This window comes from Seriola dumerili, unplaced genomic scaffold (genome assembly GCF_002260705.1).
Source record: "Seriola dumerili isolate Sdu_G_001 unplaced genomic scaffold, Sdu_1.0 BDQW01000409.1, whole genome shotgun sequence".
NCBI classification, from domain to species: Eukaryota; Metazoa; Chordata; class Actinopteri; order Carangiformes; family Carangidae; genus Seriola; species Seriola dumerili.
This window is the reverse complement of record NW_019174664.1, coordinates 1,829,229-1,850,262: the sequence shown is the minus strand read 5'-3', so window position 1 is coordinate 1,850,262 and position 21,034 is coordinate 1,829,229. Positions and strand designations below refer to the sequence as shown.

General features: G+C 42.5%; 1 protein-coding gene across 1 annotated transcript in view; it reads right to left on the bottom strand.

Moving 5' to 3' along the window:
• Positions 1 to 20,416, bottom strand: part of LOC111233553 (plexin-A2-like) — a 59,901-nt gene extending 39,485 nt beyond the window's left edge. The window contains exons 1-3 of the mRNA XM_022761392.1: positions 19,262 to 20,416; positions 16,463 to 16,645; positions 3,120 to 3,254 (exon numbers count right to left, since the gene is read on the bottom strand). Coding sequence (XP_022617113.1) covers positions 3,120 to 3,254; positions 16,463 to 16,645; positions 19,262 to 20,416 — 1,473 coding nt within the window. The remainder of the gene's footprint in view (positions 1 to 3,119; positions 3,255 to 16,462; positions 16,646 to 19,261) is intronic.
• Positions 20,417 to 21,034: the final 618 nt, after the last annotated feature.

Genomic DNA, 21,034 nt, shown 5'->3' with positions numbered 1-21,034 from the left:
CTACTGTAGGTCAGCTGTAACACCTGACCCCCATTGCTGTGAGTGAGAGCTGTGAATGGAGCTGAAATAGATGGAGAAACGTGCTGATAAATGATTATGTCCATTTTCTTCCACAAGCAGTGACATGAAAATACTGAAAATGAATAGAGAAGAAGCGCTGCTGTAGCTCAGGGATTAAGGTGCGGCCCATGAACTGCAGCCTTCCTTGTTTGAGTGACTTTAGGGACTTGTTTCATCTCTCTCTCATTTCCTATCATCTCTTTCTATCGTTTATAATAAAATCTTCCCCTGGCATCCAAAAACCAGCAAGTACTGTACAGCTGAAATGGTTAGATGATTAATCAAACTGATGACTAACAACTGAAAAATTTTAGTCATTATTTTTTTTTACCTCAAATTCACTGGCACCAGCTTTTCAAATGTCAATATTTGTCAGTTTTTCCTGTGTTAACGTAACTGCTTTAAGTTTGTGACTGATTTAATTAATATCTTGTTTTTCACAATTTTCTGACATTTTATACACTAAACAATCAATTGATAATGAAACTAAGTGTCGGTTTCAGCCTTACAGTTCTCTCATGATGAAATAATACTACCTTTCCCCAGGTTTTGTGTGTGTTAATGACTTGACATTTGATGACAAATGGGCTCAATATAAACTTATAAACTAATTAGGTCTTAAAACTAGCACACACAGGGGCCCTCTACAAGACCGGACCACAGGATGGAGGAAAGAGCACTTTTCACAATTGATTGACTATTGTACTTCAGTGGTGCAAATTTCTAACACATTTGACATTAATCAAATTACGTAGACCAAATGATACGGAGTAAATCTGGGGCTTTTGCGGCCCCTGGGCGGTTGCTCTCTTCGCCCGGTTAGTAATGGAACATGACGGGTGGTGTTGGTAAAGGGTTCATCTGAGCCATGGGGGTACATCAGACAAAAAAGGTTGGGAACCACTGCTGCACAGTACACTCACACACAGGTGAGGGAGGTAAGATACAGACAGACAGACTTAGGTAGAGAGAAATGATTTTACATTTTAGAGAGTGGCACTTTGAGAGATTGCCCTGGAAAAACCCTGCAGCAGTTTCCCCCTCCTTCTCTAAGGTTTAAAGCCTTAGCCATCATTTCACAGACAGACGAGTGACATTCAGTGAGGTTATTGTGTGTTTGGATACTGAGCATTTCTATTCTTAGAAATGATCAAACTAAAGGCACACAGTGAGAAAAAAGATTAACTGCTGTGAAGACTTCTTTTTTCATATCAATAATGGTTCCCAAATGATGTTTTGTTGCGGACACCGACACACAAAAACACACACGTATCCTCACGCATACACAGTGATTCCCTCTTTTCTCTGCTCACTCTTCATCATCATGCTAACCCTGCGTGTTTCACTCGGCAGGAGACAGAGAGGCTCATTGTTATTCCACAAGGGTCGGCTGATCTCAGCCAAATCTGTCTGTGCCTCGCTCCTCATTCCACATCATTCCTATATTGTTTGGCTCCCTGGAATCCGAAAATCTCTCATCTCTGGGATCTACTGGAAATGTGGGAAATCTGTGAGTGAAGCCCTCTCCCTGGGGGATTCCTTACCCAAGCTGCAGGAAAGTCTGAAGGGAAAGCTGTGCAAAGATGGAGAGGGAGACAGAAAGAGGAAGGCTTTACTCTGCTCGGAGCTCCTGAGGGCTACAAAGCCAAGGCTGTTCTAATATTGAGAGAAAATGCCCGGCCAAGCTAGGTTTGGTTTTTGCTCGGTTATTATGTGTCACTGGAGGCGGAGTGAAGAGAGTAGCTGGCTATCTCCTTGAAGGAAGCATGTGTCTCTCCTTGAACGACCAGAGCTCATCAATAAGTGATGCGCTGTCTCTTCCAGTCTATCACACAGAAGGAAGCGCTGCCTTGATTTGTTTTAGAAGACAGTACCCAACACAATAGCGTCTCTATTCTTCCTCACTTCCTCAGATGACATCCCTTGTTCTCTTAAACTTGGTGCATTTATAGGTTTTCAGACTGTTCTACAAGCTGCCAGAAAAGAGTTTGGAGACACTCTGAAGTAAATGACACAACTGCAATTGTTCCACTGCCCTTTGCCTCTCTGTCCTGTGACTCTGGCTCAATACATTCCAGCAGTCAGAAGACAACTGAGAGCAGTGATAGCGTTTTTTTTTTTTTTTTTGGCCACACTGAAACCTAATCCCATTTCACAGTGCCATGCAGCCGCGCCAAAATAATCACTTGATGGGAGTTGAAAGTGATTACCACTGTTCACTCTTATCTCCAATGAGTGCAGAGAATATCGTCCAACAACAACAACAACTGCTCGCCTCTGTGATGCCGGGCCAAGTGAGGAGCAGATGAGGAGGGAGGGGGGAGGGCTGGGGTTACAGCCACACAGAAAAAAAAAAAAAGCAGCTAATGGTTTTCTATGGGATGTGTGTGTGTCACGTACAAAAGATGCTTGCACTGTAAGTCGATTCGCATGGATAAGTAATTAGAACAGTGGTCCATCCCCTTACACACAGCCTGCATATTTAAAAATCCCTACTCTGTAGACATACAGTTTGTGAATGTAAGAGAGTTGCCACATTGGATTTTGGAGATAAGTCACAATCGTCTGGTGGGATTCCAAATAAATAGCATTAGTTTAGCATTTATCATAAATTAATGTTTTTGATTTAAATCTATTTAGCTAACGCTAACAGTAATGCTGGTTTCTGTGCAGACCTAAGCCAAACATTTCTTTTTGCAATATCCTGACAAATTAGATCCAAACAAATCCTTTGGAAATAAGAGCTAATTATTATCCCTGTGCCTCGACGTTAATGCAAAAAAAAAAATAATTTTAATTTTTTTTCTGTTTAAGTACAGCTTCCACTGACCTGATGGCAAACATATTCCTATACTGTACCTTTTCATGTCAAGTTAAAACTTTTGACTCCAATTTTTAAGCCACGCATACAATATCTCACTCAAGGACATGTCAGGTCGCTGTCACAGGGGTTTGAACCCACAGGCTTCCAGCTGAAGGACGGTCTCGCTACTCGCTACATCGCCCCATCGCTTAGCATTTCTCCTGACAGCAGCAGGGAAATGAGGGCGTTTCCTCACCTGATTGTCAGACATGACATAGAGAGAGTTCCTGTCCAGGGAGAAGGCCATGTCCCGGAGGATGGTGCCGCTATCCTTCATCACAGTCACTGTCTCGTACAGCACTCCTCCCTCCAGAGGGCCGTCCACCCTGATCTACAGAGACACAAATACAGAGACAGGGACAATGAATGTCGTGCTGCGGGACAAAGCAAGTGAATGGCAACTGTATGTTTGTCAAGGGATATCTGTCCTCTGCTGTATAGAAAAAAAGTCCTCTTGTACAAGCTGGTTTCATTTTGTTCTATGTTGACAAATTATCTGATAATGACTTATCAGTTGTAAAGAAACTCTCTCCAGTATGGCAATCAATTAGAGCATGAGCTCATTAATAGAGAAGCTGCTTACAGTTTGTGAGAGGACACACAAAAACAGCCTGTTCATTTGTATATGAAACAGAAGTCACTGACACTTTGTAGTTCCCTCGTGGAAACAAGACATCACAGATATAAGTTCATACAGTAAATGCAGGTGTGTTAAAAGGCAGGATTAGAAAAACAAGTAAGTGTTTTACTAGGAGATACAGTAAATGAGAAGGTCAATATCAATTTCATCTCCCCGTGTCCACTACAGAGATCTATGACGTGATTAGCCGAGCTAAGCACAAAGTTCTGAAGCAGGGAGAACTGCTAGCCTCCACCAAGAAAGGAAGTTAGTTTCAATTTAGTTTTTACTCAAAAGTTTCCTGTGGTTTCATAATAGTGTGTGTGTTAATATTTATTATGTTACTGCATTAGTATGCCCTGATGAGGGTCTGTGTGACTGAGAGCTTACACAATAAGCTGGGTGTGCGTGTTTGCAATGGAGATAAGTGTGTGGATACTTTGACTTCGCTCCGCAAGTGTCTTTATTAGTGCCGCCAAGAAACAGTAAATTCATTGTAAAGGTGAGTCTGAGAAGAAAGACAGACTGATCTGCTGCTACTCATTCAGTAATCCAGCTGCCCAGTGCGACTCTAACCCAAATCCACCCCTGAGGTTATAGCCATGACGCAGTTGAGTTTTAAAATGTGTTCGGTGAGCTCAGCCCTAATTTGACTTTGGAGTGACTCTCAGGCAGCAATCTTTTGGGGCTCATTAAACTCAAGCATGGAGAACAGTTGCCCACTGGTAAAGGCTTTTCAATTCTCTTCTCCCAACTCTGCCCACAAACAAGATGTGCTGTTGCAGTGAAGCAAACAAATAAGCAGGTCTGTCTTTGTAGTAAGTGGCTTACTGATGTTGGAGCTGTCGAAAGGCATCCTCGTGAAGACGTGGAAATGCTTGTAAAGATGTAAAACGGTGAGTAAGCTGAAAAACCCTTTATTATTGCCAATATAAATAAACCATTTGTAGTACTCCCTACATAATGAATGTGTTCTAACTTTCTCCTACTAACCACAAAGACAAACCTCCTTATTTGTCTGGGTTATTTTGCGTAACCTAATGTGATTTGCACCACAAAAAATGAAATAGTCCTATCGCACTTTTTTATTTAAAAAAAAAAACTTTAATTGGATTCATAAAACCCATCTTTCACCATTGGTGCAGGCTTGACGAGTATTGCATCATACAGTAATGATAGCTTGACACTTGAAATTTAAGTCTGAAGAGTGAAATGAGAGCAAAAGTCTGAATAAAGCATGATCGCCAGAGAAAAAAAATCCTCATTAGCAATGCAAACCCAGGTTGAAGCCCTATTTAAATTCCAGGGAGATTGGATCATTAACCATGTGATGCAATTACAGTAAAGCTGAATTAATTTCTCAATCATAATAATTAAAATAAATGCAAGATAATGAGGAATTAGAGCAGAGAATCGTGGAAGTGTTGCGAAGTGGTGCGATTCAACCAGTCGTTCCGCGTGCATCCTGCCGCGTGGACCTAGGCGACCTCGCCACCCAAATCAAATCTGACTGCAGACGATTTTGAATGAGTGCCAGGTCTAACTTCCACACATGGTGGCAGAGCCTCAGCAGTCTCTCAATGGGGACAGTCAATCAATACAAACTGATTACATGATTGGATCCCGTGGGCACCGAAACTTCGTCAATCAATCGTGCCTCCACCTTTCAGGCAGCTGTGTCTCTCCAACCATCAGCTCCGCCAGCCAAGAACGAAGAGGGGAGGGAGGAAAATCTGTGCAAACGTGTGTGTGTGTGTGTGGAAGGGTAAATACTGTGGGGTTACGAGGAGGGCGGGGCATCATCTTCCACATCCAAAAACACTAAAATAACCAGCATAATAATCACAGGGGATGTGTGTCTGTTGATTCCAGATCATAAAAAGAGACAGTTTGTTTCTCACCGGTCAGACTGTCATTACCTCCTCACCGTGCACAATCCAATCCTTTAAATAATTATTTCATAGACCGATTTATCTCGGAGCTAAGCTTCTTTCTCTCTCACTCATTGTCTGCTTTCTTTCTCGTGCCCCATCCTCTCTCTTGCTCCTACTCTTCCTCCTCCTCCTGCTTATCCTATTGCTGCCACAGTCCCACACAGTAATGGAGACATACATAATTTTTTCCCACACTCCTCATTTCATAAATAGCTCAGATAGAAACCAGAACATGTAAGCAATTCTGTGGTGAAAGCCTGTATGAAAAATCTCCCAAACAATCGTCTAGAGAAGGATATACTGAGCTGTGTGTGTGTGTGTGTGTGTGTGTGTGTGTGTGTGTGTGTGTGTGTGTTTTTTTTCTTCTTTCTTGAGGCGGTTATGATGAGGCTGACCTAGGGACAGGAAACCAGGGATGAACTCAGACCCATCATGACCCATCAGCGGTGTTTGATTTCAGCTGACTGAAAAGTGTTTTTTATCATTTAAAACAGGGCTGACCAGGCAGAACCCCCCCTCCCCCCCCCTCCCCCCGGGAGTACAACAGGTCCTCAATCTCTCCTTAAGCCCCACAGCTCCATAATGAGAGTAAGGCGGGTTTAATTGGTTTTATAATGAGCCTGCTTGTAGGAAATGACACACAAGTTGCACATATACACATTCACACAGAGTCTCACCTAGGCACATAGGCAGACAAACAAAGACACATATACACTCAGTTTTCAGTTAATAAGGAAAAAATAGTCCAGCCCAATGCAATTCCTGCTATAAATCTTTCCTCGACGAAGGTTATAACGTTCAGTTTTTGTTGAAGCTGTGTTGAACAGGTGTTGAGTCAGCTGTGTGATCATTTTGGAGGCTGCAGTTTGTGGTGCTGTTGATCTGCATTGTGCTTTGTTGACAGGCGTTCCTATTATTTTGTCCACCCAATTCTAATGAATGATGGTTAGCTAAACAGCAGACACACCTCTTTGTATAATGCGATGCAGCTGTTCAATACAAACTGAGCATTATAACCTTCATGGAGGGAGGATTTATTGCAGGACTGTTGTATTAGACTGCATTAGTCTGAGCTAGGTGTTCCTACTAAACTGAGTGAGTGTGCGCTTGCATACAAACACACACTTACACACTGAGCATGCACTCTTTTGTTGGTTGTGTCTCATTAAGTTTGTTGTTGTGTGCATGATCACTTGTTTGATCAATACACTGTCATTGATTGTGGCAGATCAGTAACCCGCACCCAACATGCAACAGTCCATACAGTGCAATATTAACCCTCATCTGAGTAGAGGTCAGACAAGACTGACTACATTTTTATTTAAACTTTACCACACATACATGAATGTGTTTCTATTGACCAGATCACAAGTGTGATAGCGTCATCTCGGTTTTCCCACGCACACGCCGACAAGGCCTGGTCCTCTTCCAGGCCTGAGAGTGGGGCTAATGCACCTGAAGCTCTTTGGGAACTGCCAAAAACAACAAAAGGAGAATAACCTCTGCAGTTTGGCAGTTCAGTTCCAACATTAACAGTTTAGCTTGCTTGCTAATAACTATTTACAAGTGAAAAAAACAAATGAATGAATTGTATTTATGAACTACAGCAAGACAAAACCTTTACCATCTGCCCCCCAACAGTCCGTCAGTCATGCTGCAGGTGTGAAACCACTTTTCCTGTCATTTTAATGAGACAGGGAACAAGGGCTAACTTCAGTCTTTCAGTGTCACCTCAGCCGCTGTCGCCACAGGACACAGACCCTTTCTGTAGCTGCACTTCATCATCTCGCCAGAACACGGCAATCAGATTTCAATTCACCTCAAATACTTCATGGTTGCGTTTGCACTTTGCTATCAGATATCAAAGAAGCTATCTGATCCTGCCCAAGATGCATGAAGTGACTAAGTGCAAATGAGGTCTTATTGAAGTAGTTAAGACAGCCCTTTAAGGTCAGTATCGAGGAATACATAGTTTCCAAAACCCTCAGTAAACCTCTTACAATTCAAATGATTCCCCCTGTGTGGTCCATATCATGTAACATAAGAAGTGAACTCATTTGCCATAAGTACCATATGTTCATATGACCTCAGTTAGCTTTTCATTTCATTCATCTTCCCAGAGTGTCACAGCCGATGAGGATATATATTTAACCCATGAATAATATTTAAGCCAATAACAGCAATATCCTCCCTGCTGCTGAAATTCCCTCACAGAACCTGCAATGGATATAAACAACCCATCTTAGTATGGCTTCCACAAACAGATATGCAACCTGAGCCCATGTGCTCTTAATGAAAACAGCCTCCCTTTCTCATGGCTGGGTTTGCATCCTAAATGCTCGGCTGTACTCTCATCCTCTGAGAGCCAAAGAAAACAAAAAACCCTAGACTTCTAAGATGTCACTTGGCTTGAGCCGGGTTGACTCTGCTGTAAAGCTGCCAGACTTTGCATGAGCAATACACCAATCAACATGTCTCCCCTGTGAGTATTTTCATGTGGAATTGATTCTGGGATTCATTTCAGGCGATGATTATCATTCATGCTGAGAGGAAGTGCACATGTAAATGTCTCAGAACCTCCGCTGCATTTTGGGAAGCCTTGTAAGCAGATGATTACTATGTTTATGTGGTAATGGCCATCCAATCTTAAAAAAAAAAAAAAAAAAGTGTGTCCATATGTGGCCAGCCAGTCTGTGCCCTCCAAATTCACCCAACTAACCTCAACATATGGATGATGGCCCAGGAGGCATGGAGCACTCTGTTCAACCAATCATTCCCAATCTGCCAATCTAACAAGGTTTCATCTGTGCCTGAAGATTTGTCTGTCCGACATGAACCAGACACATGGAGGTTGGTTAATTTCTGCTACAACATACTTGTCTTCTTCAGTCATTACATGACATTTTTCTGGAAACCACTGTGTCCTTGTGCATGCAAACATCTGATGTACAGTGAAGTACTGTTTTTCATATAAAACCACTAAAAGTAAAGAAGTTAAAAGTTGGCAGGAAACCACACATAAATCTTCCATTACACTGGAAAAGGGCACAGAATGAAAATACACGCAAGACTAGATCTAGAAGTAGATGTACACAGACTGTAAGCAAGACAGATTTTGGCACAGAATTCACAGTGGATGCTCCCAGGTTTGACTCAATATTGTGACAAGGGGCATGCAGCGACATAAGGGCCAGACAACTGGCCACCTTTAAGGTTGAGTGGCTGTGCATATGCTCCAATCGTGGGTGACAGCTGAGGAGAGCGGGCATTGATTAGCTCATATATCCATCACGGCTCTGTGAATGCTAATGAGGCAAAGCTCGGGACAGAGCTGAGCTGCAGTGGCTAATGAAAACGAAGAGCGTTCAGGGGACGAGGGGTCACTGAAGTGGAGATGTGTATTACAGGACACGACTAATCATTCAGCCATCACATTAACTACAGTCACAAAGGGAGGCGAATTGATCACAGCCAATAGATATGCTGTATATTGGCAAGTGCCCATACCTAAACGCAATTACCAACTGGGTCAGAAGAGAGGTTAAGGCGTCTGAAAGTGTGTGCGTGTCTGTCAGTGCATGTGTGTTTTTGATAGTTATTGTTAAAAGCCTCTCAGTTGCAGCAGCCAGATTTTCAGTTCGCTCTAACCTTCAGCTGCGTGGCCAGCTTCCAAGTCTTCATACCAAATTTTCTACAACTTGACCACAGTACTTTTGAGTCTCTACATGTTCACTTCATTTCTGTCTCCTTGAGGACATGGTTTCCTGTTCTCTGTTTCCTGCCCTCCTCCATACGGCCCCCATGCCTCCAATCACTTCCATTGTTTGTCAGTTTCCCATGGCCCACCAACAAAAGCAGTAGGAGGGGGACAGTGGAACAATTCATGGCACCCGTATGGTCTTCATTTTCCTGACCGCAATGCAGTCATAGTCCGCTCATGTGTTTCCATTTGTGTGACCGAGCAGGAGAAAGAAAAAAAGAAAGAGAGAGGACATGGAGAGCCGGAGAAAGGGCTGCTAAATAAAACTGTAGTAAGGAAAAGCAGGAGGGTGGACACCTTAACGTGTTATCACAAAATTGCCTCTCTTAATACCATTTACTATTTCAGCTGCACGAAGACATCTAATAGCGATCCGCTCTGAATACTTTCACCCTCAGGTGCAGCTCTCCTCATGCAGTTATGAAAATCCTTTCAATTTAGCCTTTCAAACACACCTATTCTGCCAGTGCCCCTCCCCTCCTCTGAAACTCCATTCTAATGATTTCAATCACCAAATCTCCCCTTCCTGGCCCCTTTAGAAACCGTGACTTTGAAAAGTCCAAGTCATTTAGCCATGCACTGGAGAATTTCCCCACCCGGTCAACTCTCAATAAGCCATAATGAATCCACTATTTGCACATGAGAGTATTTGACTAAGGCTTTATTTGCCATGAGCTTAACATTTTCAACCATGTCTAGGGAAATACTGCTGCTGAGTAACTGCAGCCTCTGAGTCAGTGTGGCTGGTCCGTTTTTATTTCGTTCAACACCGCACCCCCTTCATATTACAGTATGTGCATCCACTAAATTATATTTACCAGCACTGAGATAGTTCAGACAGACAGTAATAGAACAGTAAAGGCATCATTGGCTCAGGAGCAGTGTTGAGACAGCTCAAATTTGTGACGCTTCAGTTAGAGAACCACTACTCCACCCTTGCAGCCTGTCGAGAGCATTGTCTACCTTAGTCTTCCGGCACAGATTAAAGGATTAATCATATATTAAAATATCCCTGCGACTTCTCTCAGGCAGCTATGACATCGTTTCAAGTCCCTCTGAACTTGGATATGCACAAAACACAAAATATAACTAGAAACTTGTAGCATCTTGGTATAGAGTTGCACAGTCTTCTTTGTACACTCCCTGTGTCAGAGAAGCATCAGGTTTCACTCTGTATGCCATTGTAGTCCTTTTGAGCATTACTGTGCTCTGCAGAAACATTTCTTCAGAAAATCAATTCCACTCAGCACCTGTTATGTGTTTGAGGCTGCCACAGGGTAAGCAAAGGTATAATGTCATTCTACAGTGTGTTTGCTGCATACTTAGTTTCAGTAGCCTAGAGACAAAAATCTGCTGTCCCTCCTACAGAAAGAGAAATAGAATATAAAAGGAGGAAAAGTGTTTGTTGTCCTATAGTTTTAGAGTAGGCTTACTGATCAATCATAATATATACAAATCTAAGCACAAAAGTAATTCTTTTATAGTCTGGATGATGGTAATAGAGCTGCACGCACAGCCGTTCTGGCAGGCACAGAATTACTCTAATAGTTTCTTACACTGACCAGTCGCATATAACCAGCCTACCTCTGTTACTGCGAACACTCAGTTATCTGCTGCTTTTCTGTCAGTGACATCTGGCAAAACCATTTCCACTGCACACCGTCTGATTACTGTGATCGCCGCTCTCTACCACAGTGGCATCCCATTCATTAATTAGCTAAGGTGAACGCACAAAGTGAATGAAAGATTGTAAACATTTACCGTCCGTACCACTTGTGTTGGTATAAATCCATCTTAAAATCAAGCACCCACATCCTTACATCCTTTTCATTGGAGTAAATGAGGAATGGTGCTTGTTGATTTGAAAAGTTTTGCTCAGTTCAGTTACAGTCTGCAGTTCAGTGGTAACATCGGTCTCTTTGTATTTCTCTCAGCTCTACACAAAACTAGATAGGTAGAAAACTAGATAAGTACTTTTTATGAGGATAATTGCCCAGCAGCTGCCTGTCTGCTACAGAGTTATTGCATTATGATTGTCTCTGTGTCGTTGGCAGTCTTTTAGTAAAGCTTTTAACAGGGAATGTAGTATGTAATAGCTGAGAGAAACTGATTTGATCAGAGGCAATGATTCAGTACATTCAGTCCTTGAGATAATTTCATGAAATTTAACTCCACTCTCCCTACCTCCCTTGTCTGAGCATTTGCCTTCATGTAAGCTTCGAATGTTTCTTGAAATGTGTGCTTAAATTTGCATGCAGCATGTGCCGTGTTCGTAGAGAATAGACCAAAAGTTAAAAAAAAGAGAGCGAAAAACAAAAAACTGTCTGTTGTGTATCTCAGGCTCAGCTTGGCCAGAGCACCGCATGAGCAGAGCAAGCAAACTTAAATGCAATGTATTGCTGCATGAAAAGTTAAAACCTTGTTGTACTGGCTGAAATGCTAACCTTGTAGCATTCTGCTAACAAGTGGAAGCTGTGCAGCTCTATCTGCCCCTCCTGCCTTGAGACTGAAATAGATTTGAATCACTTTTTCCTGGATTCACCTTGTTAAGTCTCGTACATCATGTAAAGTATAATAAACCCTTGTATTAAGAGTAACGCACAGGGTCATATTACCCAGCTAAAAGCAACAGAACTGTGGCAGATGATGATAGAAATGTCCTGTTGTATCTGGAACAGGAGTAGCCTAATCGAGAGACGCTGATGGACACGTCCATATGCTGCATGGAACCTGGATGGTGAGACTGTTGGTTATCCTTGTGACCTTTCACCCTGGTTTACACCCTTCCTGTTTCAGGCTTGACCTTTGCGGTGGCCCTGCAGCCAGAGTGATCTGCTGATGGCATTTATTGTCATGCCCCATTTCCACTCAGCCTGTCCATTTGGGGGTGATGGAATAGGATTGGAGAGGTGACCCCGTGCTCCTCTGAGGCTCCTGGGAGTCTGAATCATGACTGCATGTTCTGTCAGTGTAATCACTAACTCTGGCCCTTAGACACTCAGTCGTTAACACAGTAATGATTGATTTTTTTCACTCAAACTTACTTCTCATTTCCTGGACACCTGCAGAATATTTTCCCTCTGTGTTCTTCCCTTCTTTTCTTTCTTTCTGAATCCATCCCTCTTTCTCCTTCTCAAATGATATCTCTGTCTTTCTACCTTTATATCTGTTGTGTCTCTGTTTCTTCCCTCGGCCATTCTTCTGTCTATGTCTAATGCTGTTTCAGTTTCTCTTTTTCTCTCTCTCTCTTTTTGTGGCAGGCTATCTTGTCTTTTTCCCCGATGGCTCATCCAATGAATAAGCTGCAGTGATGTTATCTTCTGTTCCTCAGTCTGACCTGTGTGTGTGTGTGTGTGTGTGTGTGTGTGTGTGTGTGTGTGCGCGTGTGCGTGCATGTGTGCACGCGCGCGTGTGTGTGTGTGTGCGTGTGTGTGTGTGCGTGTGTGTTTGTGTGTGTGTCTCAGACAGCATGCTCCTCATAAGACTGACGCCCGCAGGCTTTGTGTCACAACAGTCCTTTCTCACATTTCCTCAGTCAGCTGCATGCTGTACGACTGTGCAGAGCCCACAGTGCTACCGAGTCAATCCAGATCGATCAAAGAACGGCCCTTATAGAAATTTGATTATAATGTATCATTACAGTATGCTTTTGAGCTGCATTACCTTCGTGAAGCTCTCAGAAAGAGGTCATCTTACATCCGTGGCTCTGGTGTAAAGGATCCTATAGATGCCTGTTTGCTGTGCCTCAGTTCAACAACAAACAGCATATTCTTGTTTGCTTCCTTGGCTTTGCTTGCCTGCCTTATCACGCTAAAACTGCTGTTCAGAGAGTTTCAAACCTATCTTGATATAGCATAAGGGTCAGCATGCTTCAAACGAATTGCCGGTCAGACTTTCGAACAGTGTCTGAAACCCCGGACAGGCACTCCCACTTGGAGGTAAAGACGTAGTCTAGAGCTGAAATGATTAGTCAATTCACTGATTAGTCCTTTGATAGAAGATTAATCAGCAACTATTTTAATAATCAATTAATTGTTTCAGTGTCGGCAAAAATATCAACTGATTTGATGCTTGTCTGTGTCATGCATAAATACTAAACTGAATGTCTCTGGGTTTTGAACTGCAAAACGATACAATAAGCATTTTCGCAGCATTTTTTCGCTATTTTCTGACAACAATTAATCCTTTAATTGAGAAAATAATGAACAAAATTAGTTGATACTGAAAGTAATCATTAGTTGCACCGCTGAAGTAGTCAGGGTTCAGTAACTTCTTTCTCAAACTTTCTTTTTTCACTCTGCATCAGATTTTGAATGTACAAATAAGTGCAACAACAATCCACAATTATCCCCATTTGAACGTTTACTGCGTCTGGCCTCTTTATGACAGCAGGCTGTTTGCTCTGAACAGAACAGCTATAAACACTTATGCCTTCACTTTTTGCTGGTTGGGCAACACGTCATACAGACTAGTACATTTCTAGCACACCATGCCCTGTCAGTTCATCCTTAATCCCTATACTTGATGATATAAGCACAGGTTGAGCAGCTGAAAAAGGCTCTAAACCATCTCCTACCCAGATTAAGTTAGACTAAAACCAGGAGAAGCAAATTTAAGCTTGGAACAAAAGGATGCCTAAAGACTTTGAAACAAGGACTACTAAAGTCCAACTTTAATGGGCAAGGCTTGTGATATTCTATATTTTCCTTATTGTCAACAAATCCAATGAAAGGATCAAAACCAACAATGTGTTAGTCAATCTCTTAATGCTTTTGGAATTCCCTAGCCTGTCCGTCGCTCTCAGCCGTAAGCTCATTTGTTCCTATTGAAGACTGAAATCTTTAAAAGGGGTCACACGCATATGGATTCATTTATAAACAGATCAAGTGACCTCCTAAAACAGCTGGGCACTGTAGTTTTTAGCAAACATGAGAGTGAAAAGTGCACTTGTTGTGGACTATTTTTCAGCTGCACTTTTGATGTGGTAGTGGGTTTATAAGGCAGCACAATAGTGGATGTGGGACTGACTCAAAATAAACCACAGTGCCCATGTTCATTGTAATGAAGGAATGCATATGTGCAACAGTGTGGCTCACTAATGCGTTTTTAATAGATTTTGGACAACAATGGACGTCTGTGGCACAGAGGAACAAGCTATATCAGGCACTGGATACACAGGCAGCAAGAACATAATAAATTGTGTGGTTTGGTCATGTTTGGTTTTAGTCTTTTCATTGGATTTGTTATCAATAAAAAGTGTTGAATATCTGCAGACGTATCCCATTAATAAAATAAATCTTAAGTTTGACTTTGAAACCTTGAAACCAGGAAAAAGAAACTCACAAAACATAAGGCAGAATTTAAAACTTGAAGAGAACAGGAAAACTAATGTTAGGCTCTGAAACAAGGAAAAAACAAAATAGACTTGTTAGACAAGTAAATTACATTTCCTTGTGCCTCATCACGTAAAGGATTTATGCAACATACAGAGACTCACACTCAACACTCACAAGTCGAATGATAAACATGTAAAAAGTCTTGTCAAGTACACAGACGTAATGTTCAGAGTCAGTGAAGTGGCCCTTTAAGTGCTTTGTAATGCTAAAAGCCATTCAAACCAAAAATCCACCAGGACGCTGTTAAACAAGAGGCACTACAGCTGAATAATGTCATGTTTCTTTCAACTGACACAAAGGAAAAGAACGTGCAAGTGCTTCAGTTGTGATTCAAGTAGTCATGGATGGAGATTTACATCAATTTGTTCTCGTCTAAGAGCACCGTGCCGCATGATTACTGCACCTTTGTTCAGCTGTACAGTGTCTCGACATAATCATCACGATATATCATACATTACCAGTTATGGTAATTAGGTCATTAATTGAGCAGATTATTGCGTTAATTAGAGCTAATGGATAAAAGATCATAATTACGTAAATGTGCCGTGGTGGTGAGACACAAAAACAGCTGTGGATGATGTATCTCAGTGGTGTATTTCTCATGGACATCTGACGAATCATACTACATGGAGTTTGGTGGCAGAAACCTTTAAAGTGATGAAGTGATTAAAGGGGTATCCCACCGATTTTACACTTGAAGTTGGGTTTATTATAGGGAGAACTACACAGCTTGTAAAAACAGTTGTGAAATATCCGTCTGATCATCTCACAGATTTCATCCCTTCAGATTTTTAAAGGAAATGAAAGTTACACACTGTGGACGTGGATTTTGAAAGACATAGATATTTACCAGATGGGGATGATCTGACAAAAAAAGATGCTTCAAGTTGCATTAAGGGAAATGTAGGTTTTAGTATTTTTTGGATCCTGACTCCACATACAAGGAACTAAAATTTAGGATATTTCATTCTCTGCAGCATTGATTTTGACTTTTCCTTTTGTAGCCTGTTTCTTGTCTCCAGACTTTATGGAAGTGCAATACTAAACTGCTCCTGTACTCCCATAATGTTGAAAATCAGGTTTTGCCTTCATTCCCTCAGAATTGATGCACAACAGATTATCTATACACTTGTCATATTGTGTAGTCGTGTAATCAAGCTAAATTATTATTTTGTTTTATTTAATTAATTCAGCCTGACATTGTGTTAATGAGAGGGGGTTTATTTTGATTTGTTTTGCTCTTATAAATCAGTAGCAAGATACATATCCGTCCATGGACATCATTTTCAGTTAACACAAAAGCTGCAGTAACAATTGTTAGGCGCATTTAACATTTTTCACACAATATATGTCAGTTTGAGAGTTGTTATTTCTGTGCATGTCATTATGCCATTTTTCTGCTACTATATTCTAGGAAGGTGATGTTCCCGTTCTGATCCCTCTTAGTAAGCTGTGATTAGTTGATTGTTTCACCGAGCAGCACAAATAGCTGCCAATGGGCACAATATCAGACTTGTTTGAATCACTGCGCAAATCTGAGATGTGGGCGGTGATTCTGAAGTCTGGGGCCAGGCTACATGTTGCATTGGCATCCAAAACCTAAAACAGGGAGACCATCTGATGAGGTAGAGATGCCAATGGGTCACCAACAGCAGGTTCAAGAAATTGTCGTTACATTTAGAGTAGGGAAGTAATACGATTTGTTCTCAAGACCCTGGTTACATCTCTTCAGAGTTAGCAATACCCTGAAAACAACCAGGCGATCTCTGAGTGTCTGATCTCAGTTTTAAAAAACATGCTTGCCTGTGACTGTCAGTGTACTGTTCTCACCTTCTTCAACCGTCCACTTCTGGTGCCCAGGAAGACCACACTGTGCCCATTGTAGACGTAGGAGGTAACAGAGGTCAACCTGTCCCTGCTCTCAGTGAACACTGTCCGGCCCGACACCAGCTGAGAACCCCCCAGGGGTTGGTTTATATCCAGGCCGCAGAAGTGATCATCGATGGGAACAGGCTGCATGGAGAGAGGGAGCGGAGAGATGGGAGTGGGGGTTGAGGATAGAGAGGGGTGTTTTTTTTTTTGAGAAAATGTGAGGGAGAAATCAGCAAAAGAGGTGAAAGTAAGAGTGGTAGAAAAGGTGAGAGAGTGAAAGGAAGGAGGAGTGAGGATGACAGATATAAGGAGGGAAGATGGAGGTAACGAGAGAGAGGGAAGAGCGTAAGTGGGAGCCAGAAAAATGACTGAGATCAATGTAGACACTTGCAAATAGAAGAAGAGAACTCAAACTGACTTCTGGTAAGCCTAACATGCATTAACTGCACAATTTTCAGGGTTAAAAATGGATACTTCAAAAGGGTTTGGGCTGCTGCGTTTATCAACAAGCCTCGGAGCGGGCGAATTTGCGGAGCAGACTAATTGCTGATGGCAAACACGAGAAACGCTGTGTGTTTTGCGCCTGTTTCTGTGATTTTTAGATCGCTTGATCTGACATCATACAAACACACAGCACAAGAGATGTCAGGTTTTGATTAAGCATCAAAGAGAGCTGCATGCTAAGCAGTCCTGTTACATCTACTAAAATGCACCTCAAACCTTTGCTAATTGCCTGTCACTCAGTATATAAATCTACCTTTTTAGGGCAGCTAATTTCTCATTTCACATCCCTACTTCTCATGCCCGTATTAGGCCTTACTGTGCTTTTCCTTTTATCAAGTGATGTTCCTGAGCTTTACTGAATGTGATCAGTGAAGTGAACTCAGCGTAAACAAACTTCATATCATCACTGCCCACTTTTTCTCTTCTTACTCCTGACATCCAGTCTTGTAAAAGAAAAGACGAATGAGCCATTTCTGTCTGTCTAGGTATTCGTTGAACTGTTTTCTCTTGAAGATTAATATTGTGTACATATGTTTAAACATTTGACTCCCCCGAAAAATTGCACATCTAGAATTCTGCTGCTGAATTTTTAATGTCGTGTATAATAACCCCTGGGAAGGAGCTTCAGAAACTATAGAGGATTTATCTACATATCGTTGGTGAAATATTTCTATATTAAACTTACTCTATTCAAGTGTTGCTTTGTCAGCCAGTTGGTCCACCACCTGCCATGTAATTTAGTGCAGACATTCATTATCTCCAGTAGATTAATCCTTATGACTTTGGTGATGCCCTGACTTTTGCTCTTGTGTGACCATCAGGTTGACATTTTAGCTTTTTTGTGAAATGTCTCCACAGCATTCAGATTCGTCGTCATGAAATTGTATGCAGATATTCATGGTGTCAAGAGGATGAATCACAATGACTTTGGTGATTCACTGACTTTTCACTTAGCGCCTCCCGCAGGTCGAAACTTTCACTTAACCAGTGAGATTTCTCAACATCTACTAGAGAGATTTACCCAAAAATTTTCTACAGGTATTAGTTTTACATTTTTGGTTTTTAGTGAAGTGTTTCAACAACTACTGGATGATATTCATGGTTCCTAGATGATACCTGCTAAACATCAGCATGTCAGCATGCTAACTTTAGTATTTAGCTCAAAGCACCCATGTGCCTGAATGTGGCTGTATGACTGTAAACTATTTTGTCATTAACCCAGTAACTGGCATTTTTGTAACTTTTTACATGTCAGTAAAGCAACACAATAAAACCATCTTAGTCTTTTCAAGCAATTATCAGACACGTCTAACATCTTGGCACAGGTAGGAAAATTTCTGATATTAGTCTTGGCCTCAAAAAACCGTATCGATGCATCTCTAAAAACGTTAGGCTGTTGATCGTTCACACAGACACACGTTCACGTAACCCAAGAAACACGATATCTAAAGACATCTTAACAAAAGTGAACCATGGTATTTAATTTACAGTCGCACTAGATATAAACCTCTTTGGTTAACTGTAGAGTGAGAGTTAATTATTGAATTATTATGTATCTCTGTCCTCCCTCAGCTGCTTTTATGAATAACATTACATCTTATTTGTTTGATGGCATCGTGGAATGAAAGTACATGTTGAGAACCACCAGAGCGATGGTTGTGATGAATGTCATTGTTTTCATCGTTTGCTTTCAACTAGTTTCCGTGAAAGCCACTCATTATACAGAATTACAGCTTTCACAAAGGCACAGACTTGGACATTTACAAGAAAGCCCTTTTCTCAAGATCAAGAACAGGTCTCAGAGGGTTCAAATACTGCTGACAGCGACTAGAGCAAAAGGATGGAGATATGAGGGGGAGGGAGAGAGAGAAAGGGGAGGAGAAGAAGGCGGGCGTCAGTGCCCAAACCCCTGAATGAAATCAAAGCTCCATACAAAACTTGTCTGATTAGCATTGTGGAATTAATCTCCTCCAGCTCGTCTGCTCTCGTGGGATCCTGAAAACCTGAATGGTTTCTTCAGCACAGCGTTGGCTGCCGGCCTATCAGCTATTTAGGCTGCAATCACGGTTGCAGATACATGAAGAGCCAACTTTTAGTAAATCTGTATCAGAGCAGCTGAACACCATGTGGGTTTTATATCTAAACCTGTGTATGCAAACGCCTAAAATTTTGGGAGGCAAAATCAGAGGGTCCACAAGATGATGATGGGAGCATCGTTCACTGTCTGCCTTTCTCTCTCTACAGTCTACCTACCGCCTTGGTGCACTGGACATCCTTTCCCAGCAGCCAGTGCAGCTCCAAGTTTCCCTCTCCCTGGTAGCAGGACTGCAGCCGCTCCTTGATGCGCGTGTTGATGTCTTGGATGGTGAAGACACAGAGAGCGGAGTGATCCGGAGGGTCGTGGTACTGCTTCTGCCCCTTGGAGAACACAGCAAAGAGCACGTCCTCCTGAGCGCTGATGTTGAGCGACTTTGCCAGAACCCTGCCGGCCTTGGCCAGGTAAGCCGCCTGCAGCAGACGGTACTCCTCGCCTCTGTGTACACACCCTACAGGAAGTGACACATAGGAGTGGAACTTCGTGTCACCTTTGCACAGGCGGATGATGCGAGAGGTGTAGAACAGGTCGCCAGGGGAGCCGCCTGCAGGCATCCCGTTCTCTGGAGTCTCCGGCTGGACGGTCATGAAATAGACAAAGCTGCCGCTAGCGAAACCATAGATGTAGTAGATGTCAAAGTGCGGGACGAGAGCCAGTGTGTCTGAGGGGATTTTGATGAGTGATGAAACAAAGTCGGTGTGAAGCTCATAGTCCAACATGGCGGAGGATTCTGGGTCACGAGGCAGCTTGCGGCTGGAGATAGTTGGGAAGTAGTCCTGCTTGCCTCCAACAGCTGTGCCAATGTACAGAGTGGCATCCTGACCCTGCGAAGGCACAACAACCCCATACATTGTCCCTGTCTGGTTGTCACTGGACAGGTAGTGTTCTTTCTTATGTGTGGGCTCAACCAGGATGAACAAGTCATCCAGCCTCATCAGCTTACAGACGCCCTGGTAGAGGCTGCCGCAGGCCAGCAGCCGGTTGTGAGAGTAGTCGATGAGCAACAGTTTGTTAACGTTGTCAGTAGAGGCCAAAGGTTCGGAGCAGGGCTGGACAATCAGCGGAGGATAACACGCTTTGTTGTCATACTCTGGCCCTGTGTCATGGGACACCAGGAGGGTGAGATTAGCCGACAACTTGTAGATTCGGTTGACAGCTCCGACGTACAGAGCCCCAGTGGACTGATGCACAGTCAGGTGGTTCAGCGACCACTCCCTCCTCTCTGATTGGAAGGTGCTCACAGTCTGTCCCACAGTCGTCTTTTGATTCATCGAGATTAGAGTCAATAGCCACAGTGCCAGGGGCCATGACATGACCTTTAGGGGGCCGTGACCTTTAGTGAGGCCGCAGTTAGTCCATCCTTTATCTAAGCACGTTCCCATTCCCACAGGGCTCCAAAAAATACACAGCTCAGACAAAACGACTGGGTGTGTGTATCAGCACGGAGCGGGATTGCACTGTAAAAGATGAGCTGAAGTGCAGTCTTGTCCTTCGTAAGTGATCTTCACATCATTCTGAAAGAGAAAAGAGAGACATTTGTTTTAAAGATCCTTGATTCTTTCAAGAGTGAAATAGTGCTTTCAGGGTATGATTAGACACTTCATCTAAAAACCTTGAAATATATTGTCTGTGCTTGTTTCTCCTCTATCTCTGCTTAGTCAGACACATAAGACATCAAAGAAACAAGTAATCATTTGTTCAAACTGTCTCCCCATATTTACAAACCCAAGAGATGGTCCAATATTCCCCCTATCAGCAGGGGAGCTCATTATATTCGCCTCTCTGTAAGAGAGAACTAACTGCGGCCTATTACTTGAACAAAGCAGTGACACACTGTAGCTGTGCCTTCCCTCTATTTGGGTGGCTAATTAAATGATCCAAATGTATTAATTATGCGTCCATATTTTTGGGCTGCCTGTTTTCCTTTCTCC